General features: G+C 41.6%; 2 protein-coding genes across 2 annotated transcripts; one reads left to right on the forward strand and one right to left on the reverse strand.

Annotated features, from left to right (window-relative positions):
* On the forward strand, nt 1-9,595 carry inpp5e (inositol polyphosphate-5-phosphatase E). Its single transcript, XM_085786306.1, has 11 exons — nt 1-113; nt 1,202-2,085; nt 4,163-4,286; nt 4,384-4,481; nt 4,566-4,690; nt 5,561-5,680; nt 5,890-5,997; nt 6,180-6,341; nt 7,105-7,220; nt 7,648-7,784; nt 8,374-9,595. Exons 2-11 carry the CDS (start codon nt 1,271-1,273, stop codon nt 8,504-8,506), a joined length of 1,938 nt encoding a protein of 645 aa, XP_085642432.1. The 5' UTR covers nt 1-113; nt 1,202-1,270; the 3' UTR covers nt 8,507-9,595.
* Nucleotides 9,596-10,831: 1,236 nt separating this feature from the next.
* pmpca (peptidase, mitochondrial processing subunit alpha) lies at nt 10,832-18,672 on the reverse strand. The gene is made up of 13 exons (XM_085786307.1): nt 18,612-18,672; nt 17,642-17,844; nt 17,476-17,555; nt 17,169-17,251; nt 16,931-17,025; nt 16,742-16,842; nt 15,778-16,041; nt 14,379-14,471; nt 14,151-14,269; nt 13,963-14,053; nt 12,750-12,812; nt 12,515-12,659; nt 10,832-11,478 (listed from the first exon to the last, which is right to left on the reverse strand). The coding sequence occupies exons 1-13, from the start codon at nt 18,656-18,658 to the stop codon at nt 11,309-11,311; spliced, it is 1,554 nt and encodes a 517-aa protein (XP_085642433.1). The 5' UTR covers nt 18,659-18,672; the 3' UTR covers nt 10,832-11,308.
* Between the last annotated feature and the right edge of the window lie 573 nt (nt 18,673-19,245).

Consider the following 19,245-nt stretch of genomic DNA (forward strand, 5'->3'; position numbering starts at 1 on the left):
GTCTTGGAAACAAGAATCTGTGTTGTCAAACGTTGCTAAGGAAGTCGCGGAGCTACTTTTCTAAATTAGCCACTCTGAAGAGACCAAACAGCACAGCACAGTGTGAATCGGAGGTAAACCTGGCTTCACTTATTCAGCGACACATTAATTACCACGCAAGACGGAAACTACCAACATTACTTTAATGGTACGAGTTTATTATAAAGGTTATAACGCTGTAGCCGTTAGCTCACCTAGCCTGCACGCCGCTAATGTTGTGCTAATATTTAATAGATGTAAGTTTAATAACTAATGTAACTCTGTAAACCTAGAGGGTTGAGCACATGATAGAGCTGTGTATCTAAATGTGACTTGATGGGCAAGTCAGCTGAAATCACGGTGCTTTTATAAGTGATGAAATTGGGAAAACGACAGGATTATGGCCCCCGGTGTCTTGGCTAAGTGTTAGCGTTAATTAGCTCCCGGTGCTACAGTAAGTTAGCTCTTCGTTTAACGGTGTCTCAGCGACACGGACAGGTTTGTCAGGTTAATTGATGAGCTGCAAAAGATAAAGAAAAGGATGAGGTAAACGTTAACTCACCTCAGTGGCTCTGTCCGAGATGGGAAAACTGCACACAGGAGGGTCAAACTCAAAGAAACAGCCGGTTACAACGCATTTCAATTGACTTTATTGTATATTTAAAAAAGTGTAACAGGGCTCCAGACTAACTTTTTTTTACTGGGACCAAAGTGGCCCCTAACTTAAAATTTTAGGTGTGCAAACAGAGGGCACAAATTGACTTGCAAAGCAAATATTCACATTTCCTTTCCATTCATGATCCTCATACACTTTGGCCTGTTGCCACCTGTAATGACAGATACCTCTTTGAGTGTAAAAAAAACAAACACACACAGCAAATTTACTGGTTGCACATGTGCAAGTAGATGAAAAATTTACTTGCACTGTCTCAAATTTTAGGGCCAGTCTGGAGCCCTGTTTTACACACAGAATAACAACATTTAGGGAAGCTGAACATGGTTTCAGATTAGCATTTTATGATTTGGTATTCAAGGAAAACCTGTCAATAAATAGATCCTAAATTATTTACACTCTCTCTATATTGTATGTTCATCCACAGAAGTAAAAGTCAGATGAAAGTGGTGCATTTGTGGCTGAACAGCCCACCATCTCACTTTATAATATTCTGCTCTCTGTTTTCAGGTGTTTGCCACTTAGCGATGAGAGAGCTTTATCCACCTGACCGCAGCTGGCCTCAGACATGACGAGAAGATGACTGAGAATGGAGAGGACAGCAGCATCCATCAGTACTACAAGACTCCTGACAAAGGAGATTCAGTTGTCAATGACAGCCGGCCACTCAAGACCTGCTTAGTAGACGTCAAACCCTGCAAGGAACACAATGATACCCTTGAACTCACAGCTAGAGACAGGGGAGAGGAGGAGATCAGTCCATACCAACCTCGGCCGCCCTCGCTACCCAGGCAACTGAAGCTCAGTAAAAGTGGCTCGGTTGCGGAGACGCTGAGAAACAGACGACTCAGAAACAGCCAGGAGAGTCTGAGCGACCCGGCTGAGACCGGCTCCTCCACAGACTCGCTCAAAGACGACCGGACAGTCACGGCTCCTGGCGGCTTTGTCGGCAGTCGTGCCACCGCCCCCATCGCGACCCAGGACTCTGGCGCGAGACCCCACTCTGCTGCCGTTACGACAGGATCCCCGGTCTTTCGGGAGAGAGGGGGCAGCCTCTCGGAGTACGACAGGAGGCCTCACAGCCAGCAGAGCGACCCCACAGACCACCGGGCGCGGCCCACCAAGTTGCGCCTGTCTCCGGTGCAAGCCATGGGGCCGCTGCCCGCTCTAGAGAAGAGCTTCGTGTCTGCAACTTTGAGGGCGGCTAATAGGATTGACAGGGATTGTTTGGATTATGCTGCACTGGCCAAAGAGGACCTCGGGGAGAGACTCCACAGGAACCTGAGCGACAGCCGGCTTCTGGAGAACATGGGCTCGGACAGCGCCTCTGTCAACTCCATGAGGTCCACCTACAGCGTGCTGAGCCCCATCAGACCTCAGGATGTGAGGAACAGGTACAGTAGAGCAGAGCACAACATGTAGATGAAGATGATGATGACAGCAGCTGGAGTCCTTCTCACGCTGGGTGTGAAGGCTCTTAAATAAAGGCTTACTCTTTGTGGTATCAGAAGGCTATTACGGTAACTAAGCTCGTAACTTACATATAGGCTGGTACATAAAATCAGCCAAATTTAGAACGTGATCATCTGTGTATTTTTGTTCCTATTTTTCATCATTTAATAGCACATGTAGCTGAGATTGTCAATATTACAGTATCTCACTCAGCCCAGGCTTCAGTCTCTGTGTTCATAAGAAGAACTTGAATGAATGAATAACTTGAATGAATGAATAAAAGACTGATTTCTCAGTTAAAGGCTATGTGATGGAAAGGGTGTAGGTAGAAGCTAAGCTTATGTACACCTACCGCTTTTACTTTACAAAATGATACTCATCATAAGACAAAAACAGTAAAGCACAAAAATGACAAATTAATCGTATCTATAAACTTGTTAAAATTTACAGTGCAAGACCAGTAAACTTAAAGAGACCCCGAGGAGTTTGCTTTTGGTTATAAAACCTCATATTAATCTGGATGAATCTATGTTACCAACACTTGTTAATGGGTCTGTTTTCAATAAATATATTGTTTTGTCTTTACAGTTATTTTGATATTATTATTTTGTGGTCGACTCGCCCTGCATTTCCTAGTTTTGGTTTCCCGGACGCTGCCCGGCGGGTCATGGGAATAACGCCGCCGGATCGCTAGTTAGCATCGTTTATAGTCGGAACTACGACGGTATCTGATCGTCTTTGAACCTCTGACTTTTGTTCTTGATTAATGAAAACATTCTTGGCAAATGTTTTCGCTTTAGTCCGTCTTGTGCAGGTCCAAGAATTTCACCGTGCGTGCAGAGGCTCATGGGAAATGTAGTGTGAAAACACTTTGCTTTCCTAAACTTCTCGTAGTTCCTTTAATTTTTCCATATTATAACGAGAAATTGCATAATTTTTATGACGTCTTTTGAAACTGGCTAGGGTGCTACATAATTAAATTTTTTCAGGACAGTTTCAAGTTTATTTATTTAAGAAATGGGACAATGAATATAAATGAACATTAAAAAAAAAAAAGTAAATATGAAAAGAAATTGTAGCCATACGGCTAATTTCCATCTCTGGTCCCATAGGCAGATAGGTGTAAGATGGGAAGAGAAGAGAGGAAGGACAATAAATTGATCGTAGAGTAAAGTGCTCATTTGTATTGAGTGCCCATATAAAGGGCTAGATTGCGGAGCAAAAGTGGCTGTATAATGTGCTACTGCTGTATAATTGCAGGATGCCCGGCCGTAATAAAGTGCAAGATTATACAGTAAAGCACTGATTCGTATTGCAGGGATGCCTGTAATAAAGTGCTGGACTGTTTTTTTTTTTTTACATTGGTTCTAGTCTTTGGTCTATCAAATAATAATCTTCCCCTTAGGTTGTATCTGGTGTCATTTTACACAGATTTTGGACATGTGGGGTGAGACGTTTGTTTATGGCTGTGTAGATGGTTTGTTTCACTAACTGTATGTGTTCCAGCATTGTTTATGATTTAGATTTTATCTTCTATGAGGCTTCTAGTACTGCCTGTGCTCTCTGCTTGAGGCGGTGAGTGTATTGCAGGTGGACCTTGGTTCACCAGGAGGACTGACTGACTGTTAACGCAGCTGCACCAACAGACTGTTAATTTTGTCCTGAAACCCGGGGCTCCAGACATTTACACATTGTGCGTGTGCAACGCTCGCATCTTTAAGAGAAAAGAGGAACATGATAGTGTGGAGGGGGATTAACACAGGATCAGAGAAGATGCTTGTTCAGCACAGTTTTTGACAGGAGGAGGAGCAAAAAAAAAAAATCTTGATACACAGTCAGAGCCCAGTAGGGAAATTATTGACTGAACATCTAAAGACCAAAGTCTTGCTTTTTCTTACAATGAATATTTAAGATTTAGTAGTAATCAGCTGAGATGAAGGAACCTTAACCCAACCGCTGTGCGAGCCAGTAGAAGTGCTAATTTGTCCTCCTACCAAACCAATGTGTGTATTTTTCTAGGAGCTTTCTGGAGGGCAGCGTGCTGGGAAGCGGCGCCCTGCTCGGGGCGGAGGAGCTGGACCGATACTTCCCTGACAGGAGAGTGGGCGTCTACGTCACCACGTGGAACATGCAGGGAGAGAGGGTACGAGGAAGTCACGGCTCCGCAGCATCTAGCACACCGAAGACACAACACAAGTTCACTGACTGAGTGGTAACAAAGTTTCTATAATTTTTTTCAGGGGCTGCCGAACAATTTGGACGACCTCCTCCTCCCGACTGACTCTGAATTTGCACAAGACTTTTATGTCATCGGGGTCCAGGAGGGCTGTCCTGACAGGTAGGATGTGCTTTTGTTTGGTTTTAATCATATTCACTGAATAAAAGTGAGTGATCAGGGCTGTAAATGTGACTGTGTGTGCAGGAGGGAGTGGGAGACCCGTCTTCAGGAGACTCTGGGACCTTACTACGTCATGCTGTACGCAGCATCACATGGTGTTTTGTATCTCACTGTGTTTGTCAGAAGAGACCTCATCTGGTTCTGCTCAGGTCAGTCACACCAGTGAATAAATCTACTAGAGCCAAAACAACCAATGAATCAATTAGTCAATGAACAGAAATAATTGGGAACAGTTAATGATTGTTTATCTTATCTTTTTTAAGACAAAAATGCCCCAACTTTCCCACTTATATTCCTTCTGTGAAAGTAGACATTTTGTTTAACAAAGATGCTTTGATTGTTTTTGCTCTGAATTTTGTACAGAGGAAGTACTGTTAATTGATGATGAAAAATGGAGTTGGAGGATGATATACTGTATATATTTGAAGCTTTAAAGAGGAACTAAGCAGGATTTTTCCCGTGGATATGCTACGTTTTTACCTTAATTAAGAAGCTTTGGAGTAATTGTGATGACTTGTGACTTGTTACGAGTGAGAACAGAGGCTCTCTGCCTTCCACCTGGCGTCTCATGGCTGAAAATCAACCTTGCAGCATCAGCGCAGTACTTTGCCGCCAACCTGGTGTCCCAGCTCTCGTCTCTGCGGCACCGCGACACAAACGCTCTCCGTAACCCGCAATCTTTTGTTTATGACAGTTAAGACTACACAAATATACACGTCGTAACATTGAATATGTTATATAATGTTATCCACTGCTCCATGGATTGATTTTTCGCCGGCTTCGTTAAAAACAAATGCACATGGCCGAGAGGAGGGTTAGCAAAACAGTGGAAAAGTGACCTGACTTGCATAGTTCCTCTTTAAAATAATGCTACAATCGATCCTCATTGACAAAACGAGGACTTTGACGTGGGGACATATTTTCTTTTCTGTGCACAGACACAAACGCAGGGTTTTGTGTTTGAATGAATCCGACACCAACGACAATATTTTATATTTTTTTGTGTTGTGTCCACACAGAGGTGGAGCACGCCACGGTCACAACCAGGATCATTTCGCAGATCAAGACCAAAGGGGCCGTGGGAATCGCCTTCACCTTTTTTGGAACTTCCTTCCTCTTCATCACATCCCATTTTACCTGTGAGTAGAGGGTTTCTGGAGGGGCTGGAAATCTGTACCTTAGTTTTTACTGCTTCAGCACGTTGTTCAATGTAAATATTACACCAAAACATACATTCATGTTCTATGACGGATGCCCACAGTGATACATAGGAAGCATTTAACCTGTGCAACACTGACATCCTGGCAGTCTCACTTATTTCTAATGTGTTTTTCTGCTCTTCTTGCAGCTGGAGACGCCAAAGTTTATGAGAGAATACTCGATTACAACAAGATCGTCGAAGCTCTAGCTCTTCCAAAAGGCCTCCCAGACACCAACCCGTACCGCTCCACGCCATGTAAGACTCTTTTCTTTTTGTTCGTGAATGATATAAAGGATGAAAACAGTTAGATGAAAGAATATAACACAATTAAAATATTATTACTGATGTTTATTCCTTAAACTTAACAATCTGGCGGTGGGTTGATGTTGGCTAGTGATCGGTATTTGATAACCAAAGGATGTCATCTTTAATTGTAGCTGACGTGACCACAAGATTCGACCAGGTCTTCTGGTGTGGAGACTTTAACTTCCGGCTGAGTAAGGAGCGCATCGATGTGGACACGCTCATGAACAGCACGGGAACTGGCAACATGGACGCCCTGCTGGAGCACGACCAGCTCTGCAAGGAGATGAAGGATGGTATGTTTACACAACTATTAGACTTTTAACACTTTTAAAGGGATAGTTCAACATTTTTGGCAAATTGGCCCATTGCCATAATCTCTATAGTCTTAGCAGTAGGTTCGTTACCTTTAATTGTCAGTGCAAGCTATTTTTTAGAACGGCCGAGCAGAGCCGCGAGCTGCTCAGAGCTACGCTACGGAGGCTAATGGGATTTCTTGGATTCCCTCATCAAACTCATCAAATACACAATCCAACAACTCCAAAACGCTCTGGTGGACAAGTTGTGACCTGCACATTCACCACACTATGAGATAATAACAGAACGTTACGAGACAGAGTTGTTTTCGAGGTAAATGCAGGGACTTTTGCTGAAAAACTGCCCCCGACGGGAATGCGCATAAGCGGTTTTGCATGAATTTACCTCTAAAACAACTCAGTCTTGTAACGTTCCGTTATTGTTTCATAGCGTGGTGAATGTGCAGGTCACAACTTGTCCACCAGAGCGTTTTGGAGTTGTTGGATTGTGTATTTGATGAGTTTGATGAGGGAAACCAAGAAATCCCATTAGCCTCCGTAGCGTAGCTCTGAGCAGCTCGCGGCTCTGCTCCGTCGTTCTAAAAATAGCTTGCACCGGCAATTAAAGGTAACGAATCTACTGCTAAAACTATAGTGATTATGGCAATGGGCCAATTTGCCAAATGTTGAACTATCCCTTTAATGAAGAACCTTGTCGTGTTTGATTAATTATCAATCTGAAAACGTGCTTCTGTTTCTCCAGGTTCCATCTTTAAAGGCTTTCAGGAGGCACCGATTCACTTTCTCCCCACGTACAAATTTGACATCGGCTGCGACATCTACGACACCACCTCTAAACAGAGGACGCCTTCATACACAGTAAGAAGAACGAGAATCAACTTACATGTGACAAAACATAATCATATGCTTTAGTAATGATGGATGTGTCTCAAATCAGGGCCCTGCATTTGAAGACTGTGTCATAGTGGCAGTAAAACTCTATTATATTTCAAAGTCTCCTTCAAACACAGCTGAGAAATATTTTCTTCAATACCACCATGCAACAAGCGATCTGATGGATGAAGCCTTTGCGGCACAATCTATCCTTCAAGATTCACTGCATGTCACTGCTGAGGATCTGTAAATCATACCCTCTCGTTTCAGTGCAGTTGTTGTAGTTTGTTCAGCTTTCCAAGGCCACACCTTCTCTAGATCACACAGCTACAGATAATAAAATAAGCCAAACTTGTGGTGCACTGTGTTTTTTGACCGGGACCGGGCTAAACGTGTCTGTTGGTGTTCACAGGACAGGATCCTGTTCAGGAACAGGCAGGCTGACGACATTAAAGTGGTGAAGTACGCCAGCTGCTCCAGCATCAAGACCTCAGACCATCGGCCCGTCGTCGCCGTCTTCCAGGTCAAACTGAGGCCGGGCAGAGACAAGTGAGTAACGGAGATGAGTTCCTTCATTGTGGTTGCCATATATGTAACGATGCAGAACTTAATAAAGCTGATACAACACCAGCACAATTCATCATGTTGGAGAAGCAGGTACAGTGAGCAGGACCAATTTGTTATAAGTTAGATTATGTAGCAAGGAGCTGAGTCAAAAGTCATTATGAAATGTATTTGTAATTCTGGCAAATGTCTGTTTTCTACAAAGGAGTATTAGGGCCACACATGAAAAATAATATCATTTTTTCATTATGCACTTCGAGAATAAAGTCGAAATGTTGAGAAATGTTGTGGAAAAAGTTGAAATGTGAAAAGTTGAAAACACGTGATATGAAATCAGTTAAGTTTGCAGTTGCATAACTTCAGAAACCTACTCTACCGTTACACTCGTGCAGTCACAGTCCACATTTTGACTTCACTCTCGACATTGATTTTATTCTTGACATTTTGACTTTATTCTTGAAATGCATAATGAAAGAATAATCTCCATAATACTCCTCTGTTTTCCCATGTTTGTCGAGTAACAATTCTCTCACCCCCTAAAACTTGATGATTATTTTTTGTATTTGTTTGTCAGTATTCCTCTGGGCGCAGGGCAGTTTGATCGTAGCTTGTACTTGGAGGGCATCAGGAGGAGGATCACCAGAGAGCTGAAGAGGAGGGAAGCCATGAAGAACCAAGGCAGCAGCACCATCTGCGCCATCTCATAGACCCTTAAAGTGGGCTCTCTAAGACCAGGACTGGATCGGACTGGACCAGACCGGACCAGACCGGACTGGACCGGACTGTGGTCAAACTGTGCCAGAAACGGGCAGGTGGAGCAGGACCAAAAAAGGAAACCAGAGTTGTCTTAACTACACAGAGCCTCAGTGGTGGTGGTTGTAACTGAGCAGAGTGTGCCCTCTATTGGGCATTTTGGGTAACCGTGTGTGTGTGTGTGTGCTTGTGTGTGTGCGTGTCCTGGTCATCTGAAGTGTCTGGCTGTACTCGAGGGCAGGGACCTTGAGGTCAGACACAGCAGCAGCAGTCTGGCCTTTATTTATTCAGCCCCTCCCCCCTCCTCCTCTAGTCAAACATGACTGGGACACGGTGGGAGAGAGAGACGCCACCGTGGCTTACTCTTCAGTCACATGCTGCGGTGTGAACTGATGTAACCATGCAGCCTCTGTGTAACTGCATTTCATTCACTAATTCATTTAGAGGTGTTTTTGTTTTTTTAAAGCACCAAGAACCACAGTATTACGTTTTCATTTTTTATTTATTTCTCCGAACGTCGTCCAGATGCCTTGTGAGCTTGTCATCAAAGAGCACGACCATGATCACAGTAAACATTTCAGACGCTTTTAAGTGTCTGACATTGGTCGATTTCTTTTTCAAAGAAAAAAAAAAAAAAACGCAGCAGGATGGAAGAAGAAGGGAGCTGTCACTTTACGATCATGATGTTAATCGTCATCAACGCTGCAGTCATGAGGTTGTTGTTACAGGCTACTGTTGAATTTCAGGGAGATCAAATGTATTTGACAGCTAATATTAAACCTTTTAATGTAAAGGAATTCACCTGCTATAAAACAGATGGAGCATTTTATTTATACTGTTAACGCCTGTCACAGATTTTCTCTCTCTTATTAGGCCAAGTGACCCTTTTGGGGCAGATTGTAACTTATTGCCTTATCTCTCATCTCACAGCTGTGTAACCTCGTATATATACATATATATTTACTACAAACTATCCATGTACTGTATGTTCTGTATGTTCGCATTAATGAACTTGCATTCCCAGCATGAAGAGCAGTCTGCTCCTTAAAAAAAAAAAAAAAAGTGCCTGTGGGTCTTGATTTCATTTCCTCAGGACCTCTTCTCTTTTTCTATGTCAGCTAACAGCCCCTTAATAAACATTTCAAAACACGTCTTTGTCTTTTAAGTTGTTTTACATTTCACTGCAAAGCAAGAGCTTTTTAAAATATATATAATTTTATTAATGGAAGTAATTACATTTATTTACCAGTTGGTGTACAGATGTTAACAGAGGTCACATGTAACATATTCACTGTAGTCAGAAGCCACTGAGATAATGATAAAAATACACTTGGGTGGTGGGTTTGGGTGCAGATCAATACAATGTTTGTTTTATGTATATAATTGTATCTGGCAGTTGTTAAACCTCTAAGTTTGTGAAGGTGAGGCAGAGGAGACATATCTATGAAAGTAACAGTTTTAACATTTCCATGTATTCATTTGTTTTGTGATGGGAGAAGAATAGAAAAGAAGATCGATACCACATCTGTTGGTTTCAGGGCCAGGAACGTGATCAAACCAAGATCAATACTTTTCATTGTCAAAAGCAGCTGATACACCTCTGAATATGTATTTAATTTACCAACCATGAGGTTTTTCTTTGCTTTCCCGTTAATTACTTAATCATGTGCATGTTAGAACACAAGATGGTGTTTAATGTGAATGATAAATAACAATTAAGTTAATTCTCTGAGCTTATTGACGATAATATCAATACTCAAAATAAGACTTTGTATCAGGAGTATCAACATGGGATCAATCTGCCCTCCCATATCTCATCTAACCGTCTGCCAGAGAAGTGAATCATTCACCAAATTTCAAACTCTGCCTTTAATTTATCTTCTTAAAGTTTATTTGAAATTTACCAACAAAACAAAAAGGACGAAAAAAAAAAAAAGACATTACAAAAAAAAACAAAAAACAAGATTTACTATCGATCTTTACACGTCAAATGAGACATTGGTGACACAAACCCATGATTTGAGACTGGCTACAGTTGTACAGTTGGCAACAATGATCCAGAAAAGAAAATCCAGCAGCAGCAGCATTATTATTATTAATCAGTGAACTATTGCTGTGTGTTGCGTCTCCTGTGCCTCTAAAGGGAGATCATTAAGTGCTGTCGTTTATGCTTTAGAGAAACGTCTGAAGTGGAGTTTGGTGAATTTGGTGAAAATGACACTTAAGGAAAGTGTCGGCTCAGAAAAGAAGCACCAGCGTCGTCCGTTGTCTCTGTGCTGTTTTACTTTGAAGACTATTTCACAGTGTAAGAACATAACAGGTGGGTGTGGAAGGTTTTTTTTTTTTTTCTTTCTTTTTAAAATGGGAAATTAACACTTTTGATTTTTTTTTTTTGCCTATGGGGGGCTGAACTGTCCCTTTAAAACCAAACTCCTCCTGCAAACCACCAGTAAATATAATGACGTATGGCTTCGTGCCCACAAACAATAAATACATATACTCCAACCGCATGTGGACTACACTTAAGAGTAAAATGCAAGTTTTTCTTTTTTTAAAATCCCCAGTCTCAAAGGTTCAAGTTGAGAGGCCGGGGATTCGCCCCACTCACCCCCCCTCCCTGAGTGAGCTGTGCCGAGTTCTGCGCTGTGGGAGAGGGGGACGCTACTGTAACCATCCACAGTCCAGTTTATTTACACTGACGTCTGCCGGTTCAGACTGGCTGAGTGGGCTTGGATCGGGTGGATGAGGGCTGCGTCTTATCGGAAGAGGCGGTACATGCGAGGCAGACGTCCGTCCTTGCTGGACAGAGCCGCCTGGATGTGTTCGTACGACGGCAGCTCCGTCAGGTCGCCCAGAGCCGCTACTGCCGGTTTACTGCGCAGCATCTTGGTGGTCACTCTTTTAATGTCACTGGCTGTCACGTTACCTGCAAAATTATTTGTTGACAAGTTACAAGAGATGAATTTGTCAGGGTGAAATGAGACTGTTTTCTACTTTTTGTGTCATTTTAAAGGAATAGTTAGCCAAAAAATTTAATTCAGTCATTAGTGACTCTGATGAATACTCTGGAGTAGTTTTTCGTTCGTAGCCCAACAAAAACTTTATATCAATAGTGCCCGACACAAAAACGTTCATAAAACTACACAAAAACCATTTAATATTCCTCCATGCTCCTCATCCACTGCAATCCAAGTGTCCTGAAGGGATATAGTCCAGAGTTTACTCAAAACGACGTCATTTAGGACATTTTTACAGCTGAAACCATCCTGTATTGAATTTCTCTGGGGCGCGTTCACGGGATGCACGCAGACGTGACCGGACTTGCCTAAATGACGTTGTTTCGGGTAAACTCTGGAATGAATTCCTTCAGGACACTTGGATTGCCACGGACGAGTGGTGTGGAGGAATATTTCAAGGTTTTTGTGTAGTTTTATGGACACCTGTTTGTGTCTGGTACGATGCACGCGTGAGCACGCCCCAGGCAAATTCAATACAGGACTGTTTAGGCTGTAAAAATGTCCTATATGATGTTGTTTCCAGTAAACTCTGGACTACATCCCTTCAGGACACTTGGATTGCAGTGGACGAGCAGTGTGGAGGAATATTGCATGTTTTTTGTGTAGTTTTATGGATGTTTTTATGTTGGGCGCTATTTTTCTCATATAAAGTTTTCGTTGGACTACGAACCGGCCTCCCGGGTCTCCAGATGCACTTTGAGGAATAAAAAACTACTCTGGAGTATTCATCATTATGAGGGTGAGTCACTAATGACTGAATTTCATTTTTGGTGAACTATTCCTTTAAGGCCGTTCTCTCTCTCTCTCTCTCTCTCTCTCTCTCTCTCTCTCTCTCTCTCTCTCTCTCTCTCTCTCTCTCTCTCTCTCTCTCTCTCTCTCTCTCTCTCTCTCTCTCTCTCTCTCTCTCTCTCTCTCTCTCTCTCTCTCTCTCTCTCTCGTACTCACTTATTAGATCACACAGTTCGTGCGGCAGCTTTCTCTTTCCGGTGGAGAGGACCTGACGGCCGACGTCTTCAAAGATGACCGGCCGTGACTCGAGGTTCATCATCAACATGGACTTGAGCTGAGTCTTGGCTCTCTCTAGCTCCATCTGGACACACAGGGGAATAAACATTACACGTGTACTGTGTACTGATCATACAAGAATAATAAATACTAATAAACCAGTAGGAATCATTACCTCTCCTGCATTTCCAGCCATCTGAATGAACTCTCTGGTTATGATTTCCACCATTTCCCGCACCTGGAGATCAACATACGTCATGGTTAGGGAGATTAACATCAAGACAGAAGAAAAAAACTAATTAACTGAGATTACAAATTACATTTAAAGGGGAACTATGCAAGTCCGGTCGCTTTTCCGCTGTTTAGCTAACCCTCCTCCCGGCCATGTGCATTTGTTTTCAACGAAGCCGGCGAGAAATCCAGAAGTGGAGTGGTAGATAATGTTATATATCCTATACGCATTACGATGTGTATATTTGTGTAGTCTTTTCGGCCATGAACAAGATATTACAGGTTATATTTGTGTCACAGTTTCGCAGAGACGAGAGCTGGGACACCAGGTCGGAGGCTCTGATCTTACAAGGTTGGTTTTCAGCCAAGAGACGCTACGTGGAAGGCAGAGAGCCTCCATTCTACCTCTAACATGTAACAAGTCCTTTATTTAAGCATCACAGTTACTCTGAAGCTGTTTACTTAAAGGGATAGTTCAACATTTTGGCAAATTGGCCCATTGCCATAATCCCTATAGTCATTAGCAGTAGGTTAGTTTTTCTTTAATTGTCGGTGCAAGCTATTTTTAGAATGGCGGAGCAGAGCCGTGAGCTGCTTAGAGCTACGCTACAGAGGCTCATGGGATTTCTTGGTTTCCCCTCATCAAACTCATTAAATACACAATCCAACAACTCCAAAACGCTCTGGTGGACAAGTTGTGACCTGCACATTCACCACGCTATGAGATAATAACAGAACGTTAACAGACAGAGTTGTTTAAGAGGCAAAATACAGAGACTGCTTGCCAAAAAACAGTTCACAGTTTTGCATGAATTTACCTCAAAAACAACTCAGTCTCGTAACGTTCCGTTGTTATCTCATAGCGTGGTGAATGTGCACTGACAATTAAAGGTGACAAACCTACTACTATGACTATAGGGATTATGGCAATGGGCCAATTTGCCAAAATGTTGAACTATCCCTTTAAGGTAAAAATGAAGCATAGTCGAGTTAAAAATCTTGCATAGTTCCTCTTTAACCCCTAAAACCCATTCTAGCTAAAGTCTGTGCAGTTCAGCCAGAAATGATATATGATTACATAATATCAAAATCTTTACACAATCTGAACCTGGATAAACAGCAGAAAACAGGTGAATATGTTAGGGGCCGGTACCGACCTGTCTGGGGTCTGCGCTGGCATGGATACACAGCAGACCGCTGTCCTCATAGCTGTGGTGGTAGGAGGTAGCGTTGTACATCCAGTGATGCCTAACACAGGTGAGGAAAAGCAGAATCAGTAACGACGAGTCACACAGAGCTGCACAAAGCAGGAGGTAGAGTCCAAACTGAAACTCGAGGCGTTCACCTGTTGAGCACGTTCAGGTAGAGGCGGGTGAACATGCCTTTACCAGGGCCTCCTGCAGAAAAGGAGCCTCCTCCACCCATCATCATGTTGAGCACTGCGAATGGGATGAAGTCGTCCTCCTGTTAAAAACAAAACAGGGGAAACAAAAAGAAAAAAAAAACTTTTAAAATGTAAAATTTTGGGAGCATCTCATCAAACTGATCAATCTGATTAGAAACAAACACCCACCAGGAAGGAGCAGCTCTCCAGGCCGATCATGATGTGGGTGAGCTCAGGGATCGGGGTGGGGCCCAGGCTCACGTCTGACATGTCCTTCTCCATCTGACAGATGGAAAATTAAAATGCTGTCAAGTCAAAATCACCTCATCGATGCCCTATGCTCAATTAGAATGGCTATCCACGTAAACGATTAAACAAAAATATGCTTTGTTGGAGAGACTGTGGAATAATGGACCAGGGTTTCCGATCTTTTCTTGAAATCATTTTCCAGACTTTTCCAGGACATTTTCAGCTGTTACAGTATGATATCTTATCACACCAGACAATAATACATCCCTCATCCCATTCATACTTTTGGAGAAGTCTTCTTTTCGACAGGTGTACCTAATTTTGTACATTCAACCAGTTTGTTTCTATGTTTATTCCTCTCTCACCCCCAGAAGTGTAGTCTATGGCTCGAATTTATCTATGAAATAATCTCTTACAGGCTTAGAAATTATAACAAATTTATCATATAACAACGCAAACATGTTGTTTTTGTTTTTATACAACACCCACAACAGCTCTCTGCTGCTCCTCTATCTGTCATTCAGCAGAGAAAACCCTCATGATCACGGCCAATACTGGTACCACTCATCAACTCAAAGTTGCTAGTTTCCTCTTTAGGCACTTAGCGACTAGCGAGGTCTGAAAAAGTCAAATAAAGCTCTGGTAGCTGATGTCATGGTGTGATAAATAATTTTCCAGGACAACTCGAGCTTTTCCAGGACATTTGACTTATTTTCTAATTTTCCTTTGACTGGAAAATAGTTTAACCATTTTCCAGGTTTTCCGGGACGCATGGGAACCCTGATAGATGCGGATCACTCACATATTTTTTGGAAATGTGATAAAATAACACAATTTTGGAAAACGTTATAAGATGCACTGTTAAAAAAAACTTGGTTATAAGATTCCTATGTCTTGTACAGTTTTGTATTTATGTACCTTATGTGAAGAAAATATACAAGTGAAGGACAGATACTTGGTAAAAATATTACTAACAGCGGCTAAAAAAAAGCTATTACAAGAAAATGGAGAAATGAAGAAAACCCTTACACAGGATCAATGGACACAGATTATAAAGGAAATCTACATAATGGAAAAAATTACGCACCGCCTAAGACTACAGGAAGCTCAGTTCGAAGAGAAATTGAGATGGACAATATTTAAGACCAAACAGCAACAAAGCACAAGACTTGATTGAGTAAAAGAAAATGGGAATATGGACAGATTGCAAGACAGTGACTCCCATGTGTTTATATCTGTTTTTGTATTTACCTGTATAAACTTTGGTTTTAAATCTGTATAAAAGAAAATTTCTCAATAAAAACCTTAGTGACAAAAAAAAAACCAAAAGGCCAATCACCTTGACGATGCCACCAGTGTACTGCGCTACAGACTGGTCCACGTTGGCCACGGTGCCCGCTCCCCACACTGGCTTCACACCCAGCAGGTATTTCCTGGCACATTCGACCAGCTGCTCGTGTTCGATGCCGACTCCCGCCAGCACCATCCGCTCAGGACAGTAGTAGTTGCGCAGGTAACTGTGAAGCACGTTCCTGTCGATCTTGTCCACATTATCTACAGGACAGAAGCGAGGCAGTCCCACCGTGTTGCCTCGATATGCAGCCTAGGAGTAAAAAAACGAGAAGTACAGAATTATCAATCTGTTGTCTCTGAGTCACATTTACATGACCAAGACAAAGTTATGGAGACTCTAAGAAACGGAAGAAATACATCACAATCTCAAAGTGACAATGCGTGACAATTGTTTTAGCCACATCCTGAATAATGAATAATTTTTTAATGAAAAACTAGTAAAACTGACAAAAGCGTAAACCGTAATAGAAAAAACTAAAAGATTGTGTCCGATCATGAATTCCTGTATTATTTCTGAACAAACTATTTAAACTGTTACCTTTTGACAAACAGTTTTTCACTTTTCTTATAATTATTCAGTGAAGCCATCAAATAGAAACAACATATTTACCAGTTACAGCTAAATATGTTAATATTACGTGTAGGGCTGCACAATGAACTGCAATGTAATCCAAACTGCGATCTGCCAAAGTGCAAGATCACCATTTATACCATTCACAAATGACCATTCACACTGAAAACGCATTTGCAATATCTGCACATATCATCACAATATGATATGTTTTTGCAGCCCCAATCTTTGTAATACAGTTATAAAACAACCTTTTTCATCTACAGGCCAAGCAGACCTGGATGAAACTTGTGGTATTGTCAGAGTTTTTGTCATGGTACAACAGAGAAGAAGAAGCTGCAGCATGACTTCCTGGATGATAAAACACATTAAAACTCACCGCGTGGATCATCTCGGTTAGTAGAGGTTCAGGGTCCGGTCTCATGTTCAGGTCTTCTAACTCAAAGCGCACCACCATTTTGGTCATGTCGATTTCTTCATCTGTGTGTAAACAAAAATATCTACGTTAGAGAGACACTCAAAGACTTCTTATTTGTCATTTCAGGTAAAAGTGAGGTGAGTTCCTCACCCAGCAGGCGGGGCTGCAGCACTGCGTCAGAGAGAAGACTAACCACTGTGTCCAGACCCTTCACTTCAGCAGACACTGCATACATGGTGGTGTCCCTGCACAGTGAAATAAAGCAGGTTTAAGTTGTTTTGGAGGGGTGTGCTGTTAGTTTGGACTCTTGGACTTTAACAAAAATAAGGAAAAGTCCAATGAAACGTTTATCAACACTGAGACAAAGATTTATTCATTTTTTTGTTACCTTGATGTCTGGCAGTCACATATCCCTCCGTGCTTTTCCAATGTGAGCAGGATTTCATCTTTACTTCCGTATTGAGCTGTGGACTTGAAGGATAAACTGTTATCAACATCAGTCCTCAGTGTAAGATGACCACTTTTGATTTTTATGTTATTTCCCTTTCTGTTACCAAAGCATCAAGAGACTTACTAAGACAAGCTTTTACTGGTCAATATAAACAACACACAAAGCCAAACTACTAAGATCTACTAACTGTCGGCATTAATAATCAACTTTGAAACCACATTGAAAAGAAATTAATGATACTTACAGAAAAGGCAAGTTTCTCTAAGAAATGTGCTATTCCACTTGGATATTTTGCTTCATATCTGGATCCAGAGTTTACTAAAACTAAAAGAAATAAAGAAAACATTCACAGTTTACCAACTTCTGAGTGTGTAGAGAGTTATAATTTCTATATTAATCCTGCAACTTACTTCCAACTGTGCAGAATTGACCAAACTTGTTTTGCGAAGCCACCTTGAGGCCATTTTCTAGAGTGGTGATCTTGGTTTCATATTTTTCCTGACCATCCACCGATGCAAACACCGGCTTGGGGATCCCAGGCAGCGGTGAGGAGAGGGAGATGTTTGGGTATCTGCCAGTGCTGCTGTATTTTCTGTAAGCTGCAATCCCAAACCTGTAAAAAGAAGAGGAAAAGAAAAGCAGCTCTTCCTCAAAAATCCTTCCAGCTGTTGTGGAATCAGTATAGCTAGAGAAACAACGGTATATTGACTGACAGAGAAATAATCAAGCAGCTATTTCAATATATGTTTTTAAGAGAATAATATGCTAACTTCTTAACTTGAACAAAAGTAGCTATACCATACTTCCCATATGGAGTTGCCACGCTCATCAACAAGCAGCAGCCTGTCAGTGGAGCAGTCATTACAGCTGTCAGGACTTTCTACTCAAACCCTTAGAACTTTATTGTACAATGGGGGTCACAACATTTCACCAAATATGCCATTTTTATTTATTTATTTTTTGCATCTACTATTACTGACTTCCTTTACTTGTGTCAACATAGTAAAATCTCCAGACATGTCTTAAAACTTTATGACATTTAAACTAAACACAAAACGAAGCTGGCTTCACACAAAACACCTGACAAACCACAGTAAGTAACTAGTACACAAAAATAAAACTTTCTCTGTTACACCTGTCATAAAAGCGACTGCGGGGTTTTTTTCCGACGCTGCTTTTCTGTTATTATGAAATCATGAAGCAACATTAGCTCAGGCTGTTAGCATCGTGCTAACTGACTGAGCTAATCTCAGATGCTGCTGACTGACGACGTAAAGTCCCGGGACGCAGGAAACCGAAGATACAGCTCGCACCGTGTTTCTGTGTCCAGGCCTTGATGTGGCGACAGTTTCAGAAAGTTCATTTCAAACGCGTTATTACCTCTGAACACGACTCCAGGTTCTACACCTCGACATGTGAGTCGCCATCTTCGATCCTCTGTGACCGGAAATCAACCCGGAAGAGGATGAAAATCTGCTTAAGCACTTCCGCCGCAGGCAAACAAATAAACAACAAACAACTACAACAAAGTAGCCTACCGTATATATTATATTTTTTCTTTATTGCAAGGTGCAAAATACAATACAAATAAGCATATTCAAATGCAATTACAAAAGTCGTTGCTTTCAGAACTGAGCTTAGCATTTCTTACATTAAAAAAAGAATAGGATAAGCAGGACAAGAAAGTAAAACAATAGAAAAGAAATAAATAAATAATAAAAAAAATTCTTAAAGGGGATCAGTTGATAAACTGTCATACAGCAATAGGGCTTTCTTTGATTTCATAAGTTTTAATGAATCAAAGTAAAGTTGCAATTCTTTAGAAAAAAAAAAGCATAATTGTGGCCTACAACAAAGTATGTAGTATTTTTTTGTGACTTTTTTTCTTTTCCAACTTATTATAGTTCAGAGGCCACAGCACAATTTGATCTCAAGTGGGCTGGACCAGTAAAATATAAAATGTATTAACTCCGAAACAACTCGGTCTACATCTCTCTCTAATTTGGGCTCGGGG

This window comes from Trachurus japonicus, chromosome 9, assembly GCF_045865225.1.
Source record: "Trachurus japonicus isolate A0001 chromosome 9, Traja_1.0".
Lineage (NCBI taxonomy): Eukaryota > Metazoa > Chordata > Actinopteri > Carangiformes > Carangidae > Trachurus > Trachurus japonicus.

Bases quoted from the DNA above. Each gene is read 5' to 3' on its own strand.
- pmpca (XM_085786307.1), bottom strand. From the start codon at position 18,658: ATGGCGACTCACATGTCGAGGTGTAGAACCTGGAGTCGTGTTCAGAG. The intron at 17,556-17,641 runs GTAAGTTGCAGG...TATTTCTTTTAG, and splicing joins TCAATTCTGCACAGTTGGAA to TTTTAGTAAACTCTGGATCC. The intron at 16,042-16,741 runs GTGAGTTTTAAT...TTTTACTCCTAG, and splicing joins TAACCGAGATGATCCACGCG to GCTGCATATCGAGGCAACAC.
- inpp5e (XM_085786306.1), top strand. From the start codon at position 1,271: ATGACTGAGAATGGAGAGGACAGCAGCATCCATCAGTACTACAAGACT. The intron at 4,287-4,383 runs GTACGAGGAAGT...AATTTTTTTCAG, and splicing joins GGAACATGCAGGGAGAGAGG to GGGCTGCCGAACAATTTGGA. The intron at 4,691-5,560 runs GTCAGTCACACC...GTGTCCACACAG, and splicing joins CCTCATCTGGTTCTGCTCAG to AGGTGGAGCACGCCACGGTC.